The sequence below is a fragment of the Macrotis lagotis genome, chromosome 1, assembly GCF_037893015.1.
Source record: "Macrotis lagotis isolate mMagLag1 chromosome 1, bilby.v1.9.chrom.fasta, whole genome shotgun sequence".
Taxonomy (NCBI): domain Eukaryota; kingdom Metazoa; phylum Chordata; class Mammalia; order Peramelemorphia; family Peramelidae; genus Macrotis; species Macrotis lagotis.
In genome coordinates this window covers 44,924,895-44,949,603 of record NC_133658.1, presented here as the reverse complement: position 1 = coordinate 44,949,603, position 24,709 = coordinate 44,924,895, and the positions used below count along the sequence as shown (strand labels likewise).

General features: G+C 40.7%; 1 protein-coding gene across 7 annotated transcripts in view; it reads left to right on the top strand.

Moving 5' to 3' along the window:
* The window catches only part of ADAT1 (adenosine deaminase tRNA specific 1), a 31,759-nt gene that overhangs the window by 2,966 nt on the left and 4,084 nt on the right, over window positions 1-24,709 (top strand). For 2 of the 7 annotated variants that reach the window (XM_074199742.1, XM_074199761.1), the window contains exons 2-8: window positions 6,006-6,225; window positions 10,346-10,414; window positions 11,324-11,378; window positions 12,459-12,589; window positions 16,010-16,643; window positions 18,299-18,444; window positions 19,093-19,192. In XM_074199742.1, coding sequence (XP_074055843.1) covers window positions 6,057-6,225; window positions 10,346-10,414; window positions 11,324-11,378; window positions 12,459-12,589; window positions 16,010-16,643; window positions 18,299-18,444; window positions 19,093-19,192 — 1,304 coding nt within the window. In that variant the 5' untranslated portion in view covers window positions 6,006-6,056. Of the gene's footprint in view, window positions 1-6,005; window positions 6,226-10,345; window positions 10,415-10,949; window positions 11,043-11,323; window positions 11,379-12,458; window positions 12,590-16,009; window positions 16,644-18,298; window positions 18,445-19,092; window positions 19,193-24,709 lie in introns of those variants that run through there. The other 5 variants (XM_074199787.1, XM_074199780.1, XM_074199733.1 and 2 more) reach the window with 5 other exon arrangements.

The following is a 24,709-nucleotide window of genomic DNA, read 5'->3' as shown; positions in this document are numbered from 1 at the left end:
GTGACCCAGTGGATAGATCACCAGTTCTGGAGTCAGGAGTAACCGAGTTCAAATTTGACCTCAGACACTTAATTACCTAGCTGTGTGGCTTTGGGCAAGCCACTTAACCCCACTGCCTGGCCAAAAAAAAAAAAAAAGATACTTCTAGAATATCAGGGCAATTTTCCTGTAGTAATTCTTTGAAAATGATATCAAGGCTGTTTTCATGATCATGACTTTCAGGTATTCCAATAATTTTTAAGTTATCTTTCTTAAGTCTGTTTTCCATATCAGTTGTTTTTTCAATGAGATATTTCACATTTTCTTCTAATTTTTCAGTTTTTTGGTTTTGAAGTATTGATTCCTGATTTCTGGTAAATTCATCAATCTCCCTGAATTCTATTCTTTGTCTGAAGGATTTGTTCTCAGAGAGTTTTCTTATCTCTTTTTCCATCTGGCCAATTTTGCTTTTTAAGGCATTCTTCTCCTCTATAACTTTTTGAACTGTTTTATCCATTTGACCTAAGCTGGATTTTAGCATGCTATTTTCTTCAGCATTTTTTTGGATTTCCTTGACTAAGCTGCTGACTTCATTTTCATGTTTTTCCTGCATCTCTCTCATTTCTTTTCCCAGTTTTTCTTCTATCTCCCTCATTTGATTTTCAAAGTCTTTTTTGAGCTCTGTCATAGCCTGAGCCCAATTTCTGTTTTTCTTGGAGTCTTTAGATGCAGGAGCTTGTGCTTCCTCATCTTCAGACTGAGTATTTTGATCCTTCTTGGGCTCATTTGAAAAATATTTCTCAATGGTGTTCCTCTTGTTTCTTTGCTCGCTCATTTTCCCAGCCTAAACCTGGTTTTGGGGTGCTTCCTGAGCTTTTGGGACACTCCTACAAGGGTCTCAGTGTGTGAGGTTCTGTCCTCCTTCCTGGTCTGTGAATGACCATAAGCGCCCCCCTCTGCCATGGGGCCGAGGTGGGGGGGGGGGGGCTGCTGTTCTATGGGGGGGCCTAGACTGTGATCAGGATCTGAATGTGGTCAGAGCCCCAGAGTCCTGTTCCAGGGGCAGAGGACAGACCTAGGCAGTCTCTCTCTCTCTTCACTCCCCTCCTTCAGCTTGCCCTGGGAGCTCCTGCTTCTGTTCCTAGATCTCACTGTGTGCCCTCAGGGCTGGGCTCCATGTGCTCGCTCTGGCAGAGTTCCCCCACTTTGTGCCCGGTGCCCAGGAGACCCCCGCTGCTGTGAGCCTTGGCTCCCAGCACCCTGGGGCTGCCTCTGGGATGCTGAAGTTCTTTGGCTCTGGCAGGCCGCCTCTCTGACCCTGGGGAGCAGAGCCTTTCTGCTCTTTTCCAGGTTACCTTGAGTAGGAGAACTGCCTCGTTGGGACCCTCTGTGGCTTCTGTCTCTCAAAAGTTTACTTAGAGTCCTTAGCTTATGAGTTTTATGAGAGAGCGCCAAAGACTAGATCCTTTCTTGTTGCCATCTTGGCTCTGCCCCCCCAATTTTTAACAGTCTTGAAAATTTTCAGGTTTCAGTTCTCTCCCTCTCTCCTCTTCCTTGATAAAGTAAACAATTTGATTTCAATTACATAGGTGAAATCAATATGAAGCATGTTTTCATATTACCTATGTTGCAAAAGAAAAACGGAAAACAGGAAAAATAAAGTTTAAAAAGTAGGCTTCAATCCGCACTCAGAGTTCCTCAGTTCTCTCTCAGGTGATGGATCACAATTTCATCATGGGTCTTTTGAAACTTCCTTTGGACAGAGTAGTTAAGTCTTTCACAGCTGATCACTCCGAGAATATTACTGTTACTGTGCACAATGTTGCCATTTTGATCACCTTCATCCGTTCACCCAAGTCTTCTTGGGTTTTTCTGAAACCATCCTACCCATCCTTCTTTTAAAAAGCACAAGAGTATTCCATCACAGTCCTATGGCACAAGTTCAGCCATTTCCCAATTAATCAATGAGCAGTCCCTCAATTCTCAGTGCTTTGTCCCTACAGAAAGAGCTGCTGTAACTAGAGTTATACAAATAGGTCTTTCTTGTTTTTCTATATTATCTCTATAGGATATAGACCTAGTTGTGTTGCTTGGTGAAAGAGTACTTTGTAGACTTTAAGCATAGTTAAATGAACTCATTCCATCCAGCAATAAATCCCAAATCCCTGATTTAGAAGAGAATAATGCCTAAATGAAATTAAGTAATTTCACTAATTGCTTACAAGCAATTAATCTTAAACTTCATTTCTTTCTCAACTAAATTGACAAAAGTGCTTAGAGAGGTTGGGGAAAGGGACTTGTTGAATCTGAAAGAATGGTAAATTCCAGAATTTTAAATCTGAGCTTTCTCCTTTTAAAACTATTGAACTGGGGGCGGCTAGGTGGCATACTGGATAAAGCAGCGGCCTTGGAGTCAGGAGTACCTGGGTTCAAATCCAGTCTCAGACACTTAATAATTACCTAGCTGTGTGGTCTTGGGCAAGCCACTTAACCCCGTTTGCCTTGCAAAAAAAAAAAACCTAAAAAAAAATCTATTGAACTGGAGCATTAGCATTAGTGTTGCTGGCAAAAATGATGTTGCCAATAAAGATTGTAAAAGTGAAGAATCTCTACTAACCTTGGAATTGAAATAGTTCAGGATAAGCCTTCGAAGTTCACAGATTAAAACTTTTGTTTGAGAGACACTAAGCATCTTGAGGACTGGGTGAATAGCAAAAGTTTATGCCCAGTGGGAAAAGTGACAGGAAAGCAACCAGAAGCCCAGATTGGATTGAGACTCAAGTGAGTCCATGAGGGGAGTTTATACCAGACTTTTATAATTATAATCTTACCCACTTCTTGTCAGGTAAAGGCCTAGAAGTTGGGGGGGGTGTTGCTCTCATCTTGGTGAATTTATGTTTAACAGTAGAGTTACATTGAACAATAGGAGGTGATTTACATCTGAATAGGGCCCCTGCTGCCAGGGAAACCCTCAGAAAATATTAGACAGGCACAAATAATATTTTCTTATTATTAAAAATTGGACATCTCTCCTTTGTTGAGAGTTGTTATGTCTAGACTCCCTTCTTTTTCCTTGAACCCAGTGGTAACTTGTGGCATAATTGTACATGTCTTGTTGCCCCCATTACATTATATTTCTCCTTAGGATAGAATTTATGTTCCTAGCACAGTTGCCCTATAGAGCAGATTGATTCATTGAGCAAATAATTTACTGAGCACCTACTACCAGATACTAGATGCAAAAAAGAGGCAAAAGACAATCAGTCAGGGAGCTTCCAGTCTAACCAGGGAGACAAATATATACAAAGTGAGCATAGCAGGATAACAGAAATTAAGGGAAAGAACAGGGTGTTAGATAAACTCCCTGTAGAAGGTGAGATTTAAATTGGGATTGTGCAGATAGTGGCTTGGAACTGAATTTTTACTTTCATTGGTGTAGACACTTAGAGACAGTCTTCATCCATGTAAATCAATAAACTCCTTGGCAGCTTAGAGTCTTGGGGTTTTTATTTTTAGGTTTTTGCAAGGCAAATGGGGTTAAGTGGCTTGCCCAAGGCCACACAGCTAGGTAATTATTAAGTGTCTAAGACTGGATTTGAACCCAGGTACTCCTGACTCCAGGGCCAGTGCTCTATCCACTGTGCCACCTAGCCGCCCCCAGTTTAGAGTCTTTAAAGAGTTGCTTAAGGCAGGTAATGATGACAGCCTGGTCACCCAGATTGTCTTCTTGTCCTTGATGTCTATACTGTAGGTAGTAGGTAGTTATTCACAAGGAAATGCCTGTTCACCAAGACTCAAGAATAGAATTGTGGAGACAGCAATGTGTGCTTCTTTGGAATGAAGCATATTAGTTTCCAGTTGTTATAAATGTCCCATAATTATAAAAAAAAAATAGCCTGGAGTGATTGAAAAGCTTCTATTAATTAACATTCCTATAGGAAAGGGCAACTTCCCCTAAGTGGGAAAAGCTCCAAATTGTGACAGTGTCCAGTCTTACACAATTTGAGAGGCTTTATCATCCTCTCAGAATCAGCCATTGGCTTGATTCCTCAGGGATACAATTTAATTGATACACCTACCCCCATACCACTCCTTAATATGTTCCCCCTCCCTGTTCATATTTTACTGATGAGCCTCACTCATCCCATGGGGTATGCAAGTTACCATGCATGAACCTAATCAAGCAAGTGACTTGTGTAAGGTCAATCCAGACTAGTTGGAGGAGACTTCAGTCTAAACCAGGTCTTGCATCATCAGGGGAGGCTTCAAGACCTCTCCCAGTGTGGTGATTCCTTTATCTCTCTCCTTTTGTTTTACTGCCACATTCCTACACATAAGCTTGTGTCATTTCAGCCTCAATAACCCAGAATTCTAGCCTTTGTTCTAGTGTATACCTGTGAGATTTTTTTTTAAGTCTCCTCTTATATTCTGTGGAAGCCAAATACCTTATAATTTCTCACAATTCAGTAGTCATGTTAACTGCATTTTAGTTTCTGAATCCAATTCCATGGAAATTCCTTTTAACCTAGGGAACCCTTTCTATATTATATCCCAGGGACACAGCTCTTAGATGCTACATAATGTCATTTTTCATATAGATATGTGTGGGTTCCCATCATAGGTAGTCAGGATATATTGAGCTAAAATTGGTGGAGTTACTAGTTTTGGCCTGCCCCACTTCCCTTTGCCCCAGAAAACTAAGGAAGCACCAATTTGGAAAAATAACATTCTTAAGCTGTCAGTGACTTGCTGCTTTCAAGTTTGTAAAACACTTATTTTGTCTCTTCTGAGCCTTCCAACAAGCCTGGGAGGTGAATGGTGAGCTCTTTAGGTTACTCTTTTGTTGCCAGTCCTGAAGAAGGGGGGAAATGTCACAATCTCTGAGCCCCAGATTTTTTTTTTATCTGTAAAACAGGGATATTATTTGATATTACCTATTTCTATCCTATGGGAAAGCATTTTGTAAACTGAAAACTAGAATAGAAATAAATGTGAGCTCATGACCAAGATGGAACAGTTTAAATCAGCAGGTCTTGCTCTTTAGATGCGTTTTGTAAATCTGTCACATTTCTTTAGGTGTGGTCTGTAGGTCTGACACTTAAAAGAGGGACAAAGTGAAAGGAGAGAGAATAGAATAAATGGGAGTGGGGAAGAATTAATGGAGGGAAATACAATCAGCAATAGCAACTGTGGAAAAAATATGGAAGCAACTTCTCTGACAGGCTTATGATAAAGAATGCAATCCATTCCCGAGACAGAGTTGATGGAATCCAAACACAGACTAAAGTACAATTTTTTTTTCTTTTCCTCTCACTTTATTTTTCATGAGGTAATTTCTGTTGGGGGGATGGGGGATTCTCTTACAACAAGACTATTTTTTAAATGTGCAAATAAATTTTTTTAACAAAGGAATAGCAATAATAATTGCCTAGCTGTGTGGCCTTGGGCAAGCCACTTAATCCCATTTGCCTTGCCAAAAACAAAGCTAAACTAAAAAAAAGAATAGCTGATTTGTGGGATAATAGTGTCAATTTGTGGTGTCAAACTAAGCTGTATCTAAGGACCCAATGGGGCTTATTGACTTTGGAAAGCGCATATCTTCTTAATCTGTAATTTATTGTATTTTAATTTATTTTGTTAATTATTTCCCAGTTACATTTTAATCTGGTTTGTCTGCCATGGAAATGGAAGTGTTGTGGGGGGGTGGGTCTTGTGTTTGACACCTCTGCTTAGGTACAATGTGATAGAAAAGGAAGATTGTTTTGTTGGAGTTGACTGCACATATTTCTGATTGAGATATCGGTATTTGTCCCTATTCCTTTTTTTTTTTTTTTTTTTTTTTTTTTAGATTTTGCAAGGCAATGGGGTTAAGTGGCTTGCCCAAGGCCGCACGGCTAGGTCATTATTAAGTGTCTGAGGCCGGATTTGAACCCAGGTACTCCTGACTCCAAGGCCGGTGCTCTATCCACTATGCCACCTAGCCGCCCCCATCCCTACTCCTTTTGTCTCTGCTTTCCATTTTCCAGGATGACCTTTCAGATCTTGTCCAGATTGAAGTCAGGGCCTCTACTCAGATCATGTGGACTGCAGATGAAATTGCCCATCTGTGCTATGCTCACTACAGTACCAGGCTGCCCAAGCAGGGAAAGCCAGAGTCAGATCGAGAATGGACCTTACTGGCAGCTGTGGTCAAGGTGAATTCTGCAGCCAAAGCCTTTCATGACCTCAATGACAAGGCCTTATCAGGTGAGACTTTTTCGCTTCTTCCAGAACACCTGACAAGTCATCCACAAGTCTTTATTAAGGATAAAACTATGTGCCAGACACAGAGAATTCAGAGATGAAAGGTCAGTCCTTGCCCTCAAGGAGTTTACTTCTCTCACAGGTAGGACCGGCATTAGTGATAAGTAGAGGATCAGTTCTGACAAGAGTTTAGTTTCTTTTTTTTTTTAATATTTATTTATTGGGGCAGCTAGGTGCCATAGTGGATAGAGCACCGGCCTTGGAGTCAGGAGTACCTGGGTTCAAATCCGGCCTCAGACACTTAATAATGACCTAGCGGTGCGGCCTTGGGCAAGCCACTTAACCCCATCTGCCTTGCAAAAAAAAATAAAAAATATATTTATTCTCATTTTGTACAAATATTTTAATACATTAATAAAATGTTCTTGTTTAAGAGTAAACAAAATACCCCCTCCCCCCAAAAAATATAGACTCACTTGAGCAATAAAGTAAAGGGGAGAGAAAAAAATTAAAATTAAAAAAATAATAGTAATAATTGTAGGTATGGCCAGGTCGCACAGTGGACGGAGCCCCAGCCCTGGAGCCAGGAGCACCCGAGCCCGAGCCAGGAGCACCCGAGCCCATACCCAGCCCCGTACACCCAACAATCACCCAAGCTGTGTGATGTGCAAGCCACCCCAACCCCACTGCCCTGTAAAAACCAAAAAAAGAAAATAAAGACCTAAAATAAAATAGTAAAAATAGTAGGGGCAGCAGGGTGACAGACAGAGCACTGGCCCTTCAGCCAGGAACACCTGGGTCCAAATCCAGCCTCAAAACACCCAATGATCACCCTGCTATGTAGCCCCAGGCAGGCCACCCAGCTCCATTTGCCCTGTATCCCCCCCAAAAAAAATAATAATAATAATAAATGTGCTTCAGTCTGTATTCCAACACCAACAACTCTGTCACAGGTGGATCACATTCTTTATGGTAAGTCTATCACAAAAGTTACTTCCATATTTTTCCACCATTGCCATTGCTGATCACAGCTCCCTCCTTTTTTTTGTATTTCTCCACTATCATGTATTATATTTTCTCTCTCCTTTCACTCTGACTCTGCTGTAGGGTAGCTGAGTGGTACAGCAGACAGATCCCCAGCCCTGGGGCCAAGAGGCCCCGAGCCCCCATACTACCCCTTAGGCTCAGCATCCAGCTGCCCCTATGGTCCTGGACAGGCCATCCAGTCCCAGCCCCTTGCAAGAAGTAAAAAAGAAAATGCATTGTATCTGACCGCTCTCCCGCCATGGTCTATCCTCTCCTCCTTCATTCACATCCTCACCCCTTCCCCCTGTCCCCCCCCTTCTTACTCCAGATATCTATACCCCATTGAGTATATATATGTTATTTCCTCTCCTAGCCACCTCTGATGAGAGTGAAAATTCCCTCATTCCCCCTTGCCTTCCCCCCTTCCATATCATTGCAATAGCTCATTGTAATAAAGAAAAATCTTATTATATGAAACATCTTGGCCTATTCCCCCTCTCCTTCTTTTTCCCATTACATTTCCCTTTTTTCTATTGACTCCATTTTTACACCTTATTTTATCTTCAAATTCAGCTTTCTTCTATGCTTCATCTATAAAAGCTCCTTCTACCTGCTCTGTTAATTGAGAAGGTTCATATGAGTATTATCTGTCATTTTTGCATACAGGAATACATACAGTTCATCATCATTAAGTCCCTTATATTTTCCCCTTCTTCTCCACTCTCTATGCTTCACCTGAGTCCTGTACCTGAAGATCAAACCTTCTGTTCAGCTCTGGCCATTCTAACAGGAACATTTGAAATTCCCCTAGTTCATTGAAAGTCCATCTTTTTCCCTGGAAGAGGACATTCAGCCTTGCTGGGTAGTTGATTCTTGGCTGCATTCTAAGCTCTTTTGCCTTCCAGTATATTATATTCCAAGCCCTTTGAGCTTTTAATGTAGTTGCTGCTAAGTCCTGTGAGATCCTGACTGCAACTCCACAGTATTTGAATTGTGTCCTTCTGGCTGCTTGTAATATTTTCTCTTTGACTTGGGAGTTCTGGAACTTGGCTATAATATTCCTGGGGGTTGGTTTTTTGGGATCTCTTTCTTGGGGGGATCAGTGGATTCTCTCCATTTCTATTTTCCCTTCTGCTTCTAGGATACCAGAGCAATTTTCCTGTAGTAAATCTTTGAAACTGATATCAAGGCTCTTTTCCTGATCATGACTTTCAGGTATTCAAGTAATTTTTAAATTATCTTTCCTAAGTCTGTTTTCCATATCAGTTGTTTTTTCAATGAGATGTTTCACCTTTTCTTCTAATTTTTCATTCTTTTGGTTTTGAAGTATTGAGTCCTGATTTCTCGAAAAATCAGCAATCTCCCTGAGTTCTATTCTTTGTCTGAAGGATTTGTTCTTCTCAGAGAGTTTTCTTATCTCTTTTTCCATCTGGCCAATTGTGCTTTTTAAAGCATTCTTCTCCTCAATAACTTTTTGAACTGTTTTATCCATTTGACCTAAGCTGGTTTTTAGCATGCTATTTTCTTCAGCATTTTTTTGGATTTCTTTGACTAAGCTGCTGACTTCATTTTCATGTTTTTTCTGGATCTCTCTCATTTCTTTTCCCAGTTTTTCTTCTAACTCCCTCATTTGATTTTCTTTTTTTTTAGGTTTTTGCAAGGCAAATGGGGGATTAAGTGGCTTTCCCAAGGCCCCACAGCTAGGTAATTAGTAAGTGTCTGAGACCGGATTTGAACCCAGGTACTCCTGACTCCAGGGCCGGTGCTCTATTCACTGTTTCACCCAGCTGCCCCACCTCATTTGATTTTCAAAGTCTTTTTTGAGCTCTGTCATAGCCTGAGCCCAATTTCTGTTTTTCTTGGAGTCTTTAGATGCAGGAGCTTGTGCTTCCTCATCTTCAGACTGAGTATTTTGATCCTTCTTGGGCTCATAGGCAAAATATTTCTCAATGGTCTTCCTCTTGTTTCTCTCCTTGCTCATTTTCCCAGCCTAAGCCTGTTTTGGGGGTGCTTTCTGAACTTTTGGGACACTCCCACAAGGATCTCAGTGTGTGAGGCTCTGTCCTCCCTCCTGGTCTGTGAATGACCATATGTGCCCCCCTCTGCCACAGGGCAGAGGTGGGGGGCCCCCTGCTGTTCTATGGGGGGCCTAGACTGTGATCAGGATCTGAATGTGGTCAGAGCCCCAGAGTCCTGTTCCGGGGCAGAGGACAGAGCTCAGCAGTCTCTCTCTCTTTCCTGCCCTCCTCAGCTCAATGGGCTCATGTCCTGGGGGCTCCTGCTTACCGGCTCTGCCTGCTTCTGTTTCCTGGATCTGGACTATGGTAACCACGTAGCTCCTTGAGGGCTGGGCTCCACATGCTCGCTCTGGCAGAGGTCCCCCGCTGTTCCCCCAATTTGTGCCCGGTGCTCCCCTGGGCATAGCTCAGGAAACTCCCCTGCTGCTGTGCCCACGGCTCCCAGAGCCCTGGGGCTGACTCCAGGAGGCTGAAGTTCTTTCGCTCTGGCAGGCCGCCCCACCAACCCCAGGGAGCAAAGCCTTTCTGCTCTTTTCCAGGTTACCTTGAGTAGGAGAACTGCCTCACTGGGTCCCCCTGTGGATTCTGTCTCTCGAAAATTTAGTTAGAGTCCTTAGTTTATAAGTTTTATGAGAGAGCACCTAAGAGAGGATCCTCCTTGTCGCCATCTTGGCTCCACCCCCCAGAGTTTAGTTTCTTATAAGAAAAGTTATCACATAGCTTATTGGACTTAAGGAGGAAGGGTGGGTACTAGAATGAACCCTGGGAAGGAACTTAGGAGGTCTGGGTTCTAATGCTGCTGTTTGCTACTGATTGGATGTTTATCTATGGGAAGTACTTAGCTTTTCTTGAATCTCAAATTGAAGTCGGGGATTGATCTCCAAAGTCTTCCAGCTCTGCCATTCTCTTCCTCTAACAATGCCCCTCACCCTTCCCAGGACCACAGTGGTAGATTTGTACCAGGTGTGCTGTTCATTACGGGAATCTTTTCATGGTAGTGAGCTACTAAGTGACCTGATTCATTAAACCTGGGGAATACTTAGACAATGGGAACTCATTTGATAATTTGTTTTTCCCAGTAACTAAGGAAGTTGTCTCCATGGGAACAGGAACGAAATGCATTGGCCTGTCCAAAATGAGAACAAGTGGTAAGCAGGGGTGGGAGCTATGGGATTCTGATCCCTTTGGAACTAGTGTCCATGCTGAGCTTGAGAAATAGAAGCATTGCTGGCTGAAGTCAGCTAAGACCCATTACTTAATTATTGTTTAAGCACAAGAAAGGATGAAAAGCCATTTAGTGAAAAAAAGTTAATCTCAGAAGGGGAAGCTTTTTTTTTAAACAAATGACGAATGAAACTCATCCGATATTTACATTTTTTATACCAAAGGTTCCCTCTCATCAATTTTGCTTTATGTTTTGCAATCTTTTACATGAAATGAGGAAAATGTAGCTTTATAGCTTTTTTTATACTGTTTCATAGGAGTTTCCAGAGGTGAACAAGAATAATTGAGGTACATCAGTAGAAATTTCCATGGGTATTTTGGCTGTTAAAGTTGTCTATAACCTTAGTTCTTTAAGTCTGTTCCCTATGGCCCTGAGGCTATCACTATTACATGTAAATCAGTCAGCATCAGGGCCATTCAAGGTTATAGTGGTTAAAAGAAAGCTATTTTTCTTGATAGGACAATGGGCACACCAGAGGCAGTGGGCAGCCATGGGTATGTTAGGTTGCTGAAGAGAGCCTTACTCCCCTGTGTCAGCAGCTCTTATTGCAGGTAGGAAAACATTTTTAGTCCCTAGACATGACTTTATTGTAAGCAGTAGAATTGTCTGATGTGCTGAGCTGAGGCTGAGCCCTCTAGGTTAAAGATTTGCTGTTAATGGATCATTGTGAGTGATTGTAAAACATTAATCAGGTTCGCATGGTTTGTGATAGGGAAGAATCTTTTTATTTCTGGGTGATAAAGGCAGAAGATCATTTTGGTACTTGGAGGGGGTTGGGAGAGGGTCCTCCTCAAGTTCCTTATGATTTCACAGTTTCTTATTTTTGCCATAGGAGATGTCCTTAATGACAGTCATGCTGAAGTCATAGCCAAGAGGAGTTTCCAGAGGTGAAGTATTAGGGATTCTCTCAACTATTTTAATACCTTCTACCACATTTTTATATCTAAAAAAGTTTTAAAGAAAATTCCTTCCAAGTTACCAGGGGTATGAGTTTTCCTATCCCCAGCCTAGAGGTTCTTAAGAATAGTACCTGGAGGGCAGCGAGGTGGTACAATGGATAAAGCACCAGCCCTGGAGTCAGGAGGACCTGAATTCAAATGCAGCCTCAGATACTTGAAACTTCCTAGATGTGTGACCTTGGCCAAATCACTTAACCCCATCTCCCCATGAAACCAAAAAAAAAAGAAAAACAAAGACCTACCTGGTGTTCAAGGATCCACTGGTAAATCAATCTTTTTTTTTTTTGGCAAAACAAATGGGGTTAAATGACTTGTCCAAGATCACACAGCTAGGTAATTATTAAGTGTCTGAGACCAGATTTGAACTCAGGTTCTCCTGACTCAAGCTGGTGCTTATCCACTGTGCCACCTAGCTGCCCCTAGATCGATCGTTTTTACTTGTTCTTTGTATCTCACTCGGTCTAAGCACAAAGTGCTTAATGATTCCTACCTACCAGGTAGATTTTAAAAAATAACTTCTACAATGACCAAGCCCAGTTTCATCACTGAGGTTTCACCTGTTCACATAAGACAGCTTGACCACTGTGCTTTAATGTTCTCAATACTGTTAACTTAAGTGGTTAGGAATCCTTTGGCATTGGGCCCTGATTTAACTTAGAGTTTCCATTACCATATGAAATCTTATCCATCATAAAAAGCTAAGTAAGACCAGGCTCTGCAGAGAGAGAGACTTCCCATAATGACCCTGGTGCCACCGATAATGGTGGATGTGCAGTTCTAAAAGAATCAATCATCTTGACTATTAAGGTGGGGGGAGGTCTAGAGATAAAATGAGCCATATTTTGCTGAAGCTGGAGACAAATGAGTTGGAGCAACCCCATTGTTCTTCTGTCCCTATGCACTGCCAATGTCAGTACTCCTTCTGATAGAAAACCCAGCCAAATTCTTCCAAACCCCAGGGATTCCAGTGGTCCATTATTCATTTTGCTAATACTTGTTCCCTGGCAGGTACCTGTTCCATCAACTCAGTAGGGCAGTCAGCCTGCAACCGGACAGTATCTTTGTGCCAGGAACCAAGGCAGGGATGTGGAGGCTCAAACCAGACTTGCAGTTTGTGTTTTTTTCTAGCCACACTCCATGTGAGTATAGTTGAGCCTTTGTGTTTATGATAGTCCCCACTTTCTTGTCTTAGTGATGCAGATACTTTTACATTTGTTTCTGAGTTAATAAAAGGTACTATTATTGCGATTACTATTATTACTGTGCCTATTACAATATCCTTAAACCAGTGTCTCTACACCTATCTTCCCACAAATGTGATTGTAGCTGTCTAATATCAATATTCTTATTCAAGTGTGTTATCTAGGCAGCATTTCATAAATGGGATTATGGAAAGTTATATTCATTGGAAGATTCAGAAAGAAAATGTTCGTTTCACTAAGAAAAAAGATCATAAAGAATAAAATTCATTCTATTACTAGCTTTAGTTACAAAGTTCTTCAGATTCATTATATCATTTGGTCATCAAAGGTAGAATGGTCAGAAATATCTTAACTTTAAAAATGAAGGAATTGAGGCTCCCAGAATTGAAGGATTTCCTTATTCATGTTAATAATAGGGATGATTCAGGTAATTCAAGCTGGGACTTGAATCCAGGTCTTCTGACTCAAAGTCAAGTATTCTTCTTCATCACAGTATCCTTATAATGCCCTGAATCATGACCATTATGAGACAATTGTATAAGCAGATCATTTTTAAACCCTAGTAGGCGACTCACCATTATATGTGGCAAAGAAATACAATGGAAAGAATATTGTCCTTTGAACCAAAAGACCTTGTCAGAGGTCCACACTTCCACATATGTTTGACTTTGGGCAAGTCACATTCCTTCTCTGAGAGGTAGTGTCTTCATGTTAACTCTTTTTTCACAGTCTCCCTCATGGGGCTACTGTGAGAATGAAATGAAATAAAATATGGAAAACACTTCATAAATAGGCAGTGTTAGGTAAATGGCAGGTGCCAAATTTGTTATTTCAAGCAGTATTTGATAACAGCCAAAGACTATAAAAAATTGTTTGTCCTAATGACATTTCACGTATTAATATAGTCTTTGTAGATCTCTGAGGCATACACTGAAGAGACAGCATAATTGAGGGCAGATTGAAACTTATCCATAGGATCACCTTCCCAATCTGACATTGGATTTTCTTCATCTGGAGTAGAGACCATAGTAAATTTTAAAGATCCCTTGGGCAACACTTTTGGAGAGGTGGGAGATCCACAGGTGTCAGTGAGACATTGCATATTTTTCAAACTTTTTCATTGTATGGTCTGATTTTGTCTTCTTTTTCCTTAAAAAAATTTGTTTCAAATCTGGCCTCATATACTTAATAATGACCTAGCTGTGTGGCCTTGGACAAGCCACTTAACCCCATTTGCCTTGCAAAAGCCTAAAAAAAAAATTATTTGTTTTGAGATTGCTATGAGGGAGAAGGAAAAGGATACTGGGAGAAATGTAAATATTGTGAAAACAAAAACCATCTCTAATGATAGTTTAATAAAACTTTCACTTGAGTGGCAATGTTCAAGACCTACCCCTCACTTTTATAGATTAAGGGTTCAGGTATAACATTTTGAGCCAGACTGTCTTTTTTTTTTAATTATATAAATATTTTGTTTTCCAATTATATTCAATAGTAGTTTCTACCAGTCATTCTTTTTGCAAGGTTTTGAATTTTCCCTCCCCCCTCTCTTAACAGAATACAATCTGATAGTCTTTACATTTGTTTCCATGATATACATAGATCAAAATTGCATGTGTTTAGAGGGAAAAAAAAAAACCTTAAGGAAGAAAGAAAAGAAAAAAAGAAAAAGAATTATATAATACATAAAGACAACTTCTTAAAAGTTGAAGATAATAACCTTTGCTCTTTGTTTAAACTCTACAGTTCCTTCTCTGGATACAGATGGTATCCTCTATCACAGATCTCCTAAAATTGTCCCTGATTATTGTACTGACGGAATGAACAAGTCCGTCAAGACTGATCATCACCCTAGTGTTGTTGTTATAGTATATAGTGTTCTTCTAGTTCTGCTCATCTCATTCAGCATCAGACCTTTTTTCCAGGTTTCTTTGAAATCCCATCCCTCTTGATTTCTTTTTTCCCCCCTTGATTTCTAATAGAACAATAGTGTTCCATCAGATACATGTACCACAATTCGTTCAGCCATTCCCCAACTGATGAGCATCCCCTCGATTTCCAGTTCTTTGCCACTACAGACAGAACTGCTATGAATATTTTTATCCATGTGGGGTTTTTACCTTTTTTCATGATCTCTTCAACCCAGTAGTGGTATTACTGAATCAAAGGGTATGCACATTTTTATTACCTTTGGGCATAATTGTTCTCCAGAAAGGTTGGATCAGTTCACAGCTCCACCAACAATGCATTCATGTCCCAGATTTCCCACAACCCTTCCAACATTTATCATTCTCCTTTTTGGTCATATTGTCCAATCTCAGAGGTGTGAGATGGTACCTCAGAGATGCTTTAATTTGCATTTCTCCAATCAGTAATGATTTAGAGCAATTTTTCATATGACTGTAGATTGCTTTGATTTCCTCATTTGAAATTTGCCTTTACAAATCCTTTGAACGTTTATCAATTGGGGAATAGCTTGGTATTTTTTATAAATTTGACTCAATTCTCTCTATATATTTTATTTTAATTAATTTACTTGTTTGCTTGTTTGTTTATTTATTTATTTGGTTTTTCAGGGCAGTGGGGTTAAGTGGCTTGCCCAAGGCCACACAGCTAGGCAATTATTAAATGTCTGAGACCAGATTTGAACCCAGGCACTCCTGACTCCAAGGCCGGTGCTTTATCCACTACGCCACCCAGCTGCCCCCAAGTTTGTTTTTTATAATGTTCTCTATCTCTTCCTTGGTCATAAACTGCTCCCTTTCCCATAGATCTGACAAGTAAACTATTCCTTGTTCTCCTAATTTTTCTTATAATATTGGCCAGACTATCTCTTTAAAGATGAAGTCAGGGGGCAGCTAGGTGGCGCAGTGGATAGAGCACCAGCCTGGAGTCAGGAGTTCCTGAGTTCAAATCTGGCCTCAGACACTTAATAATTACCTGTGTGGCCTTGCCACTTAACCCCACTGCCTTGCAAAAAAAAAAAAACAAACTAAAAAAAATGAAGTCAGAGCATGAAGCATGAGAGTAAGAATATATGGATTCTAATGTAGCGACTTTTTATCTGAGGCATCTTTGTTCTCAACTTTAGTTCTTATGTCTGAAATAAAAAATAATTCCTATCCCTTGATAAGCAACTAGGTATTTGTGAGTACTGGAAATTTTGTCTTTAGGAAGACAAAATAGAATTGGTAGTTAAAGAGGTTATCTTGCTCATAGTTGCTTATCATCATTCTTTACCAAACTTTGGTTTTCTTGGCCTAATTTCTAGAACTATAAGGTGGCCAGAATGTCTCTAATTTCCTCTCATAGGATCTGCAAAAATGTCAAAGTCTTAGAGGCTATTTTCTCCTGCAGGTGGGGATGCATCCATCATCCCGAAGCTCGAGCTTGAAGATCAGCCTTGCCCTCCAGTCTGTAGTGATGAAGCAGCCAGCCAGTCAGCAGAGGCCACAAGTGACCAGGGGGTGCTAGAAAATAAAAGGAAATGTGACGAAATCTTGGCCCCTCTTATAACTAAGAGGATGAGGACAGAGCCCTGGGATCTTTCTAGGGAGATCCCCAATGATGTAGCCCTACGTAACTCTCCTGGGAAAAAAGGAAGCTCACAAATAACCCCAGATGCCAGCAATCCCAGCCCTCCAACAAATGGATCAACAGCAGGACCAGCAACTACTCAGGGGACTGCCCCAGTTGGTGCTAAAGTAGTGGATATTTATAGAACTGGAGCAAAATGTGTGCCAGGGGAAGCTGGAGATACTCAGAAGCCTGGTGTCGAATATCACCAGGTGGGATTACTCCGAGTGAAGCCAGGCCGAGGAGACCGGACCTGCTCTATGTCTTGTAGTGATAAGCTAGCAAGATGGAATGTGCTTGGGTGCCAAGGGGCCTTGCTGATGCACTTCCTTGAGGAGCCAATCTATCTAGCAGCTCTGGTCATTGGAAAATGCCCTTACAGTCCTGAGGCCATGAAGAGAGCAGTGCTTGACAGGTAAGAGAACTGTCCGGGGCCATCCTAACATTTTATCCTCATTGGAAGTTGGCAGCCCAAGGACATTGTCTGTGTGGATACATATTTGAGAGTGAGCTTCCCTTTTTACATGACTTTTTAGTTACAGGCACTTGACCCTATCTTAATTGATTCTCACAACAAGCCTGTGAAGCAGATAGTGCCAGTGGTCTTATCTCTGTTGTGCAGAAATTCAGAAAGGTTGTGACTCACCCAAAATCACTAGGTAAGGATGGAGCTAAGACACAAACTCATTTTCTAAATATATGTTTCTTTGAGCTCACAGGTAATTGATCTGTCTCTCAGGGGGCAAACTAAAGTTAGAGGGTGTGAGAGCATCATAACTCACCTATTATTGGCACCATTTCCTTGACCCTGCCACAGAATTCACAGATCTGATGGGTAGAAGAAGGGATGCACTTTAACCCCCATTATTCTGAGGGCTTGTGGTTGTGATTGTCATCATAATTCTCTCTGAGGCATATTTAGAGGGAAGACACAAGAAAAAGTGAAACTGCACTTTGTCACTTTGATTCTGACCTTCACCTGGGCATGGTGTTTTATATGTAAGTCTACTCAGTACAAGGAGAGCCTTTCTGCCTGCAGCCGTTATTCTCAGATTGATCAGGTTAAAGTAGGAGAACTCACTTAAAAAAAAGAAACCCATATCCCCAAACTCCACTTCACTGTCTCCCCAAGGTCAGGGCAGGGAGAAATCTTAGCCTGCAGTGAATGTATCTTGATTCTGAAGATGGGATTTTTGGACATTTCTTTTTATATATGTACACACACACACACATAATTTTTTTTAGAAAGATTTTATTTATTTTGAGTTTTACGATTTTTCCCCCTAATCTTGCTTCCCTCTCTCCCCACCCCCACAGATGGCAATTTGTTAGTCTTTACATTGTTTCCATGATATACATTGATCTAAGTTGAATGTGATGAGAGTAAAATCGTATCCTTAAGGAAAAAAAATAAAGGATAAGAGATAGCAAAATTATATAATAAGATATTGGGGGTTTTTTTTAATTAAAGGTAATAGTCTTTGATCTTTGTTCAAACTCCATGATTCTTTCTCTGGATACAGATAGTATTCCCCATTGGAGATAGCCCAATATTGCCCCTGATTGTTGCACTGATGAGATGAGCAAGTCCATCAAGGTTGATCATCATCCCCATGTTGCTGTTAGGGTGTACAGTGTTTTTCTGGTTCTGCTCATCTCACTCAGCTTCAGTTCATGCAAATCCCTCCAGGTTTCCCTGAATTCCCATCCCTCCTGGTTTCTAACAGAGCAATAGTGTTCCATGACATACATATACCACAGTTTGCTAAGCCGTTCCCCAGTTGAAGGACATTTACTTGATTTCCAATTCTTTGCCACCACAAACAGGGCTGCTATGAATATTTTTGTACAAGTCATGTTTTTACCCTTTTTCATAATCCCTTCAAGGTGTAGACCCAGTAGTAGTTTTGCTGGATCAAAGGGCATGCAAATTTTTATTGCTCTGGACATTTCTTAAGGAATTGGTCTTTAGTCCTCGGTCATTAGGAAGTCTGGGGCAAGAGGTGGTAGGACAGAGGGAGTATCAGAGCACTATTTCTTCTAACTGATGAACTTTGTTCCCATAACCAGGTGTCAGCATGTGCCCAGTTTGCCCAGAGGCTTCCAAGTCCAGGAGCTGAAAATGCTTCAATCCACTTTGCTGTTTGAACATAGCCGATGCGCAGTTCAGGAAAAGAGAGCTAATTGCCCAGGGAAAGTCGTTCCTTGTGGGGCTGGTGAGTGAGTTCTCCTATCAATACCGTGAAGCATCTTGGGATCCAGTTTCTGGAATAAGGAATTTTCCCAAAAGTAACCTCCTCTAAGATTTTTCTCATCTAGTCCATCTAACACACTACAGCACAGGGGGACCATTTTCTTACCAAAAATCAGATTTTCACCAACTAGCAGCTGTTACAGAAAGCCAGCCCTTTTTACACCAGAATACTAAGAAATGGTAATACATGCATTCTTCAGTGTGATTTCATTATATTCTCAGTGATGTTCAAAGGTTCTATATTGGTGTTTTTTGGTGCACTCATTCCACCAATACATATTGCAGTCTCACTGTAGCATCTAGAGATGCTGGAGCCAAAAAAAAATCCACACTGAGCTTTGGGGGTGCACCTCTCCAAACTTAGCCGGTCTGTCTTTATAGCCTGAGAGGATCTCTCAGGGTGTCTGCTGATGGAACCTGCAAGACCCCAGCCAGAGTAGGATGTTAGTGGAGGAGAATGCTATGGATCTCATGGGTCCCCTTACCGAACCCTCCCCATCTCTCATCAGGTTCACATTAATTTCTACATTTATCAGTCCTTTTTTTTTTAATATGGAGTTTAGCCTCCATGCTGGGAAGCATTGATTTGGTGATTTGTGTCTTGTCACAGCCATAAGTTGGAGTGCCATCCCAGAACAGCCTCTCGATGTGACCTGCAATGGTTACAGGCAAGGAGCTACAAAGAAGACTGTTGGCAGCCTTCAGGCCAGGTGGGTCTCTAGGGAGAGAGTTGGAGAGGAATGCTCTATCTTGGGGCTTGCTCTCCCATTTTTATAGGAACAGAGACAAAGAACCTTCTGGGAGTGAAGGAATGAACCTGTTAGCATTTGTTAAATGTTTCTTTTGAGCCAAGCCCTGGACTGAGCTTGGAGGATATAAATAGAAGAACTAGAGGAGTGAGGGTTATGAAGGGAAAAACCCAGAGAGGAGGGCTGGCTCTGCTGACAAGGGGCCTGGTGGTTGTTGGGTGCCCTAGCAGGGAAGAGAACCAGAAAGAAAAAATCCTTCCCCCAGGCATTGCTTTTCAATGGATTTTGCAGGAGCCTCACAAAGATCAGAGGGAGGAGTGAGGAATCCCAACCATCCCTCCAGGAGCACCCAGGCTGTACCCAGATGCCTGCTGCTCCAGTTTTCAGTTCAGGGGATTTCTATAGATTTATATAGATTCTATAAACCCTTTGCAACTTCTACCTCTTGCACCTAATTCTGCCCTTCAGGGACACTCAAGACTAATCTCTGGTCCATAGAGCTACTCTTAAAGAACTCATAACATGTTTTCTGCTACACCCCAGGTGCTTTGTTCTTTTTGTTCAAGTCAAACAAGCCAGAATCCTTTGATTTTTTTCTTCTTGATCTTGAGACCCTTCAGTATTCTAGTCGCTTTCTTTTGTACTTCCTCTAGATTATTAGTGTGCCAGAGGTGATCTGAACAGGGCAGTTAAAAAAGGACTTATCACCTCCCAGGTCTTAAGTACTGCCCTTCTTAAATGCAACCCAAGATCACATTAGCCTTTTTGGATCCCATATTTCTCTGGTAACTCATAATAAGCTTGTCAATGCCTCAAGACCCCAGATCTTTTTCAGACAAATTGTTCTCAAGTCATACTCCTGCATCTTGGACTTGTGAAGTTTCTTTTTCTGAACCTGACTATAATACTAAATTTCATCTTGCTTGATTCATCCTGAGTTGCATCCTAGAGATTTGTTTAACATTCAGTCCATGCCTTTACCAAAGTCTTTGATAAAATGGTGCCCAGGGTCAAGCACAAATCTCTGGAGTTCTGCACTAAAGACTATTTTTTTTTCCCAAATGGGAGTGAAGCAATGATATTTTGGATCTGGTCAAATTGTGTTTGAATGCAACTAACAGTATTGTTTCACTCATACACTACTATCTTGTCCTGAAAATTAACATAAACATTATTAAATTCTTTGCTCAAATCTAATTAAAATATGTTCATCAAATTATCCTGATTGACCACTCTAGCAACACTGTCAGAAAGGAAATGGCCACTAATCTGGCTTGATCTGTTCATGATAAATCGTGTCAATTCTGTGATTATACTTACTCTTCTGGGTATTCACTGACTGTTTCTTTAATAATCATTTTAGAATGTACCAAGAGTTCAATGGCTCTAGTTTCTGGACTCTTCTTTCTTCTCTTTTTTCTGATTTTCCATGGTCATTTCAGACAGTACCACTAGGGTCTCTCAGAAATAGTCATGGCTACTGGTTCTTTATGGGATCTTGTTCTTTTTCCAAGTCTGATCTAGGTCCTCTCTAACAGTCTTATTAATCCCTTTGGGGTTTTTTTTGTTCTTCCCTTTCTAACCCAAAAATCATTTTCTTCAGAAGACAAAAAAGAAGTAAAATAGCTGTTGAGTATTTCTTCCTTGTCTACTTTGTGCATTAATGTTCTCCCCTCTGCTACAAGCAGTGCTGTCTTTGATCATCTTATTTTCCTCATAGCTTTAAAAGGAAAAACAAGAGACCTTTGGGGGTTTTGGGCTGTTGTTCTCTACTCTCCCCCATCATTACTACACTGAGAGCTTTAGTGTCCAATATAAATCCCACAGAACCAGGCCATGCTTTTATATACACTCCCCATCACCTGCCCTTGCTGTCTACCTCTGCATGCAGCCTTTTTACAATTTAAATTGATCATTGAGTTCTTTGGATTTAGACAGCAATCTCTTTCAAGAGAAATCTATATCTTCATAACAACTTTTCATCTTTGTCTTCAGAACTCCTCTCCTGGGGGGACTCACTTGAAAGATTTTAATGCATGAGGTCCTACCATACCTATCCTTTCTTTGAACCCTTCATAATCTGCTCTTCTAAAATCTGAGCTCAGTGCCCAGATTTTCTCTTTTCTATATCACACATTCTCAAGAGTATTCACACCCTGCACCTAACCCCCCCCCAGGTCCTTACTGTTTTATTTCAGTGATTTGGTGTCTCCCTGTTCATTTTTTTAAAAAAAGCATATCTAGAATATCTACCACTCTACCACTACTGCCTTCTGAAAACTGAAATGACTAAGACAAGCCAATAAATTATTAGCTCAACACTCTTGAAGTCTCATATCTTTCCCATCTCATATCTCTGAGCCAAGCTTATGATCTATTTTCTGATCATCTTAGTTTCCTTGTTGCAAGGTGGTTGGTCATATGTGTTAATAGGCATACTCCCTTTTTTTCCTATCTCCATTGATCTGCCCCCAAATGCTCAAACACTGGACTTCCTGCCTCTAATTGCCTCACATGAACCAGGCCATGTTTTTATATATATATATACACTATCCATCACCTGCCCTTGCTGTCTACCTCTGCATGCATCACATGAGACCCTTCTTACTGTATCATTTTTCCAGACAGCCTCCCATACATACCTTTCACCAAAGGTTGAACCCTTCCAGAGCCACAGTGCTATTCCACCAGCTCTCAGCAAAGTTGATCCAGTCAGTCTGGTTCACCTTGTCTTTATCATCTGTACATTATGTCCTGGGTGTAGACATTGGAGGTTTTTATGGTTGGCTTCTTCCTTGGTGTTTTTGTCTCTTGTGGATTTGGGAATTTCTCTACTGTTCTTCCTTTATCCTAGCTAATCTTAATAGCATTTTTCTTGGCAGAGTCACAAATAATTTTTCTCTGTTCACCTTTTTTTTTCCAGTTTAAAACTCTTTTATATTTTTTCACAAGTCCATGGAAATCTATTTTACAATAAGTGTCCGCCATTCCTCTACAGTGGAGATAGAAGGCTTCCAGGGTCTTCCTTTTCTTGTCTAGTACTTACTTCATCTACAAACTGTGCCCAAATGTGGATAATCATATACATTGACAGATCTTGGGAAGTTCTCTGTCTCATCCTGGATACATGCCCTGGATCTTGACAGGGGATCTTCCTAACCATATGATCATCTTCATTATCAGCTCCTTAAAGAGAATCATCCAGCAACACAAACCCTTAAGGATGAGCTTTTGCCTGATGGTACCCAGGGATCCTCATCTTCATGCCTTAGAGCAGGGAGGGGAACCTTTTTTCTGCTAAGGGCCATTTGGATATTTATCATATCATTCTCAGGCCATACAATATTATCAACTTAAAAATTAGCCCTGCTATATTTTGTCAAGCATTTAATTAATTTACTCCTAAAAAAGTTCCTAGATTTATTGAATTTCAAGTCACACCTGCAGTTTCCTTGGCAGCGCAGACCAAATGGCCTTATACAGCCTGTAGGCTGGATATTCCCTGCCCCCACCTTAGAGGAAGCAGCTGCTCCTTCCCTTTCTGTAGCAGCAGGTTCATATCTGTTATAAGCTACAAGTATTCAGTCATCCTTTTTTTCTTTCTTCTTTGTCATTGTGTTCTTTAACCCTAATTTTTTGGTGCAGGTCAAGAGTCCTCTCTTCCTCTTCAGCTCCTTTTTCTTCATTTTTATATCCAAATTCTCCTTTCTCTCCAGATAACATGGAAAATCAAGCATTCTTTGAGTCCCTTACTCTTCTAGCAGAGAGCCCAACCCACATTTGAGCTAAGATAACAGTTATTTGACTGCAGCAGAAAGATAGACACCTGTCTTCTGTGTGGGTCACTGGAATGTTGGTCCTGGTCTCCAAACTTTGGGAAAGCAAAACCTTTTGTCCCTGTGATAATCTCTCTCATCTTGGCAGAGTCAAGACCAGAAGCTATAGCTCTTCACTCCAACTTCTGTTTCCTACTATTAGACCCTGGCCTCCTTTGTGTGGCCCTGCAGTTTTAAAATGGTCTTTTCCATCAGAAACTTAACCTTCTAAAATTTTCTTAACATTTAATGTTAACAGTGTGCATTTTTTCCTCTTTCTTCTCATTGGAATGCATTGATGGATTTTGGAGTCTTGGAGTCTGTATTCTTGTAGGTGCAGCTAAAAAGAGCCTCAGGGTATAGCTGGCTTAGTGGTACTCCTTTAATCTAAATCTGACATCTCAAAACTCCCTGTTCTAAGAACCTTAACTACCAAATCAAACTATAAACACCAGTCACCAAGGTACTAATGTCTCTTAACATAATAGTTGTCTAAAGACATTAGCAGTGAGGTTTTAAGCCAAGCAACTCATCTCTTGAGCTTCTTGAACTTTGTTCCAGTCTTTCACTAAGCTGTTTATCTACACAATATTGAGTTATTTCTCTTTATTTTTCACTGCTAACCCAGTGTGTTTGGCAAACTCTAAATCAGGTGCTGTCCCTAGTGGACATCACATCTAACAGAACATAGAAAATGTGAAACGTATTAGGACATAGAGATAACATAAGCTCTTGGTGGAGCTGTGAATTGATCTAACTCTGTTGGAAAATTGTAATTATGCCAGAAATCTCACCAAACTGTTCATGTCCTTTGATCCAGTGAGCCAACTGAAGGCTACATAGCCTTAAAGTCAGAAAGTTCCATACATGCCAAAATAATCATGGCAGTATTCTTTCTGAAACACCCCCTCCCCCAATGGAAATAGGATTTTCATCAGCTGGAGAACAGATGAATAAATTATGATATCATTTGAAATGTGACAAATATAGGGAATTAAGGCCTACATGGAAAATTTATTAATTGATACAAACCAAAGACTGCAGAACCAGAACAACATTAACTACAGAAATATAAATATAAACAACATTAATAGACAGCAAAATTCAGATTAAAGGCAGTGACTACTCTTGGCCCTGGAGGACAAATGGCAATACACCATCTTGGTAGAGAAAGGGGGGATTCTGGGGATCAAGATTGCATATGAAGTCAGATGTGATTGCTATATTGGTTGGTTTTGCTTAATTTTTGGTTGTTGATATCATCGGGAGGGGTATGAATTAGTGGAACATATATTGGGAAATGTTTGTCATTAAAAAAAGCAGAATCTACTGAATAAATAATCTACTGAGGGCAGGGAAAAGAAGGAAGACTTTTTTCCCCGTGTTTTATAGATCCCCACCCCCTTTTTTCTTATATATTCCTCAATAATCTTTTCTGAAAATAAGGTTCTAGAAAAGCAAAACAAATTAAGAGTCAGATACTTCATACATTCATAGGGTTTGATTGAGCTGTTAAAGAGAAGTGATGGTCAAGTAGGCAGTTGAGTTTTGGGAGGAGTTTTGTGACACTAGCCCACTTCTTAAAGGATCACCAAGTTAGAAATTGGTTAGATGCTTCTGTTTCTTCATGGGAAATGCTGATCTTTTAGGAGGGGCGGGGTAA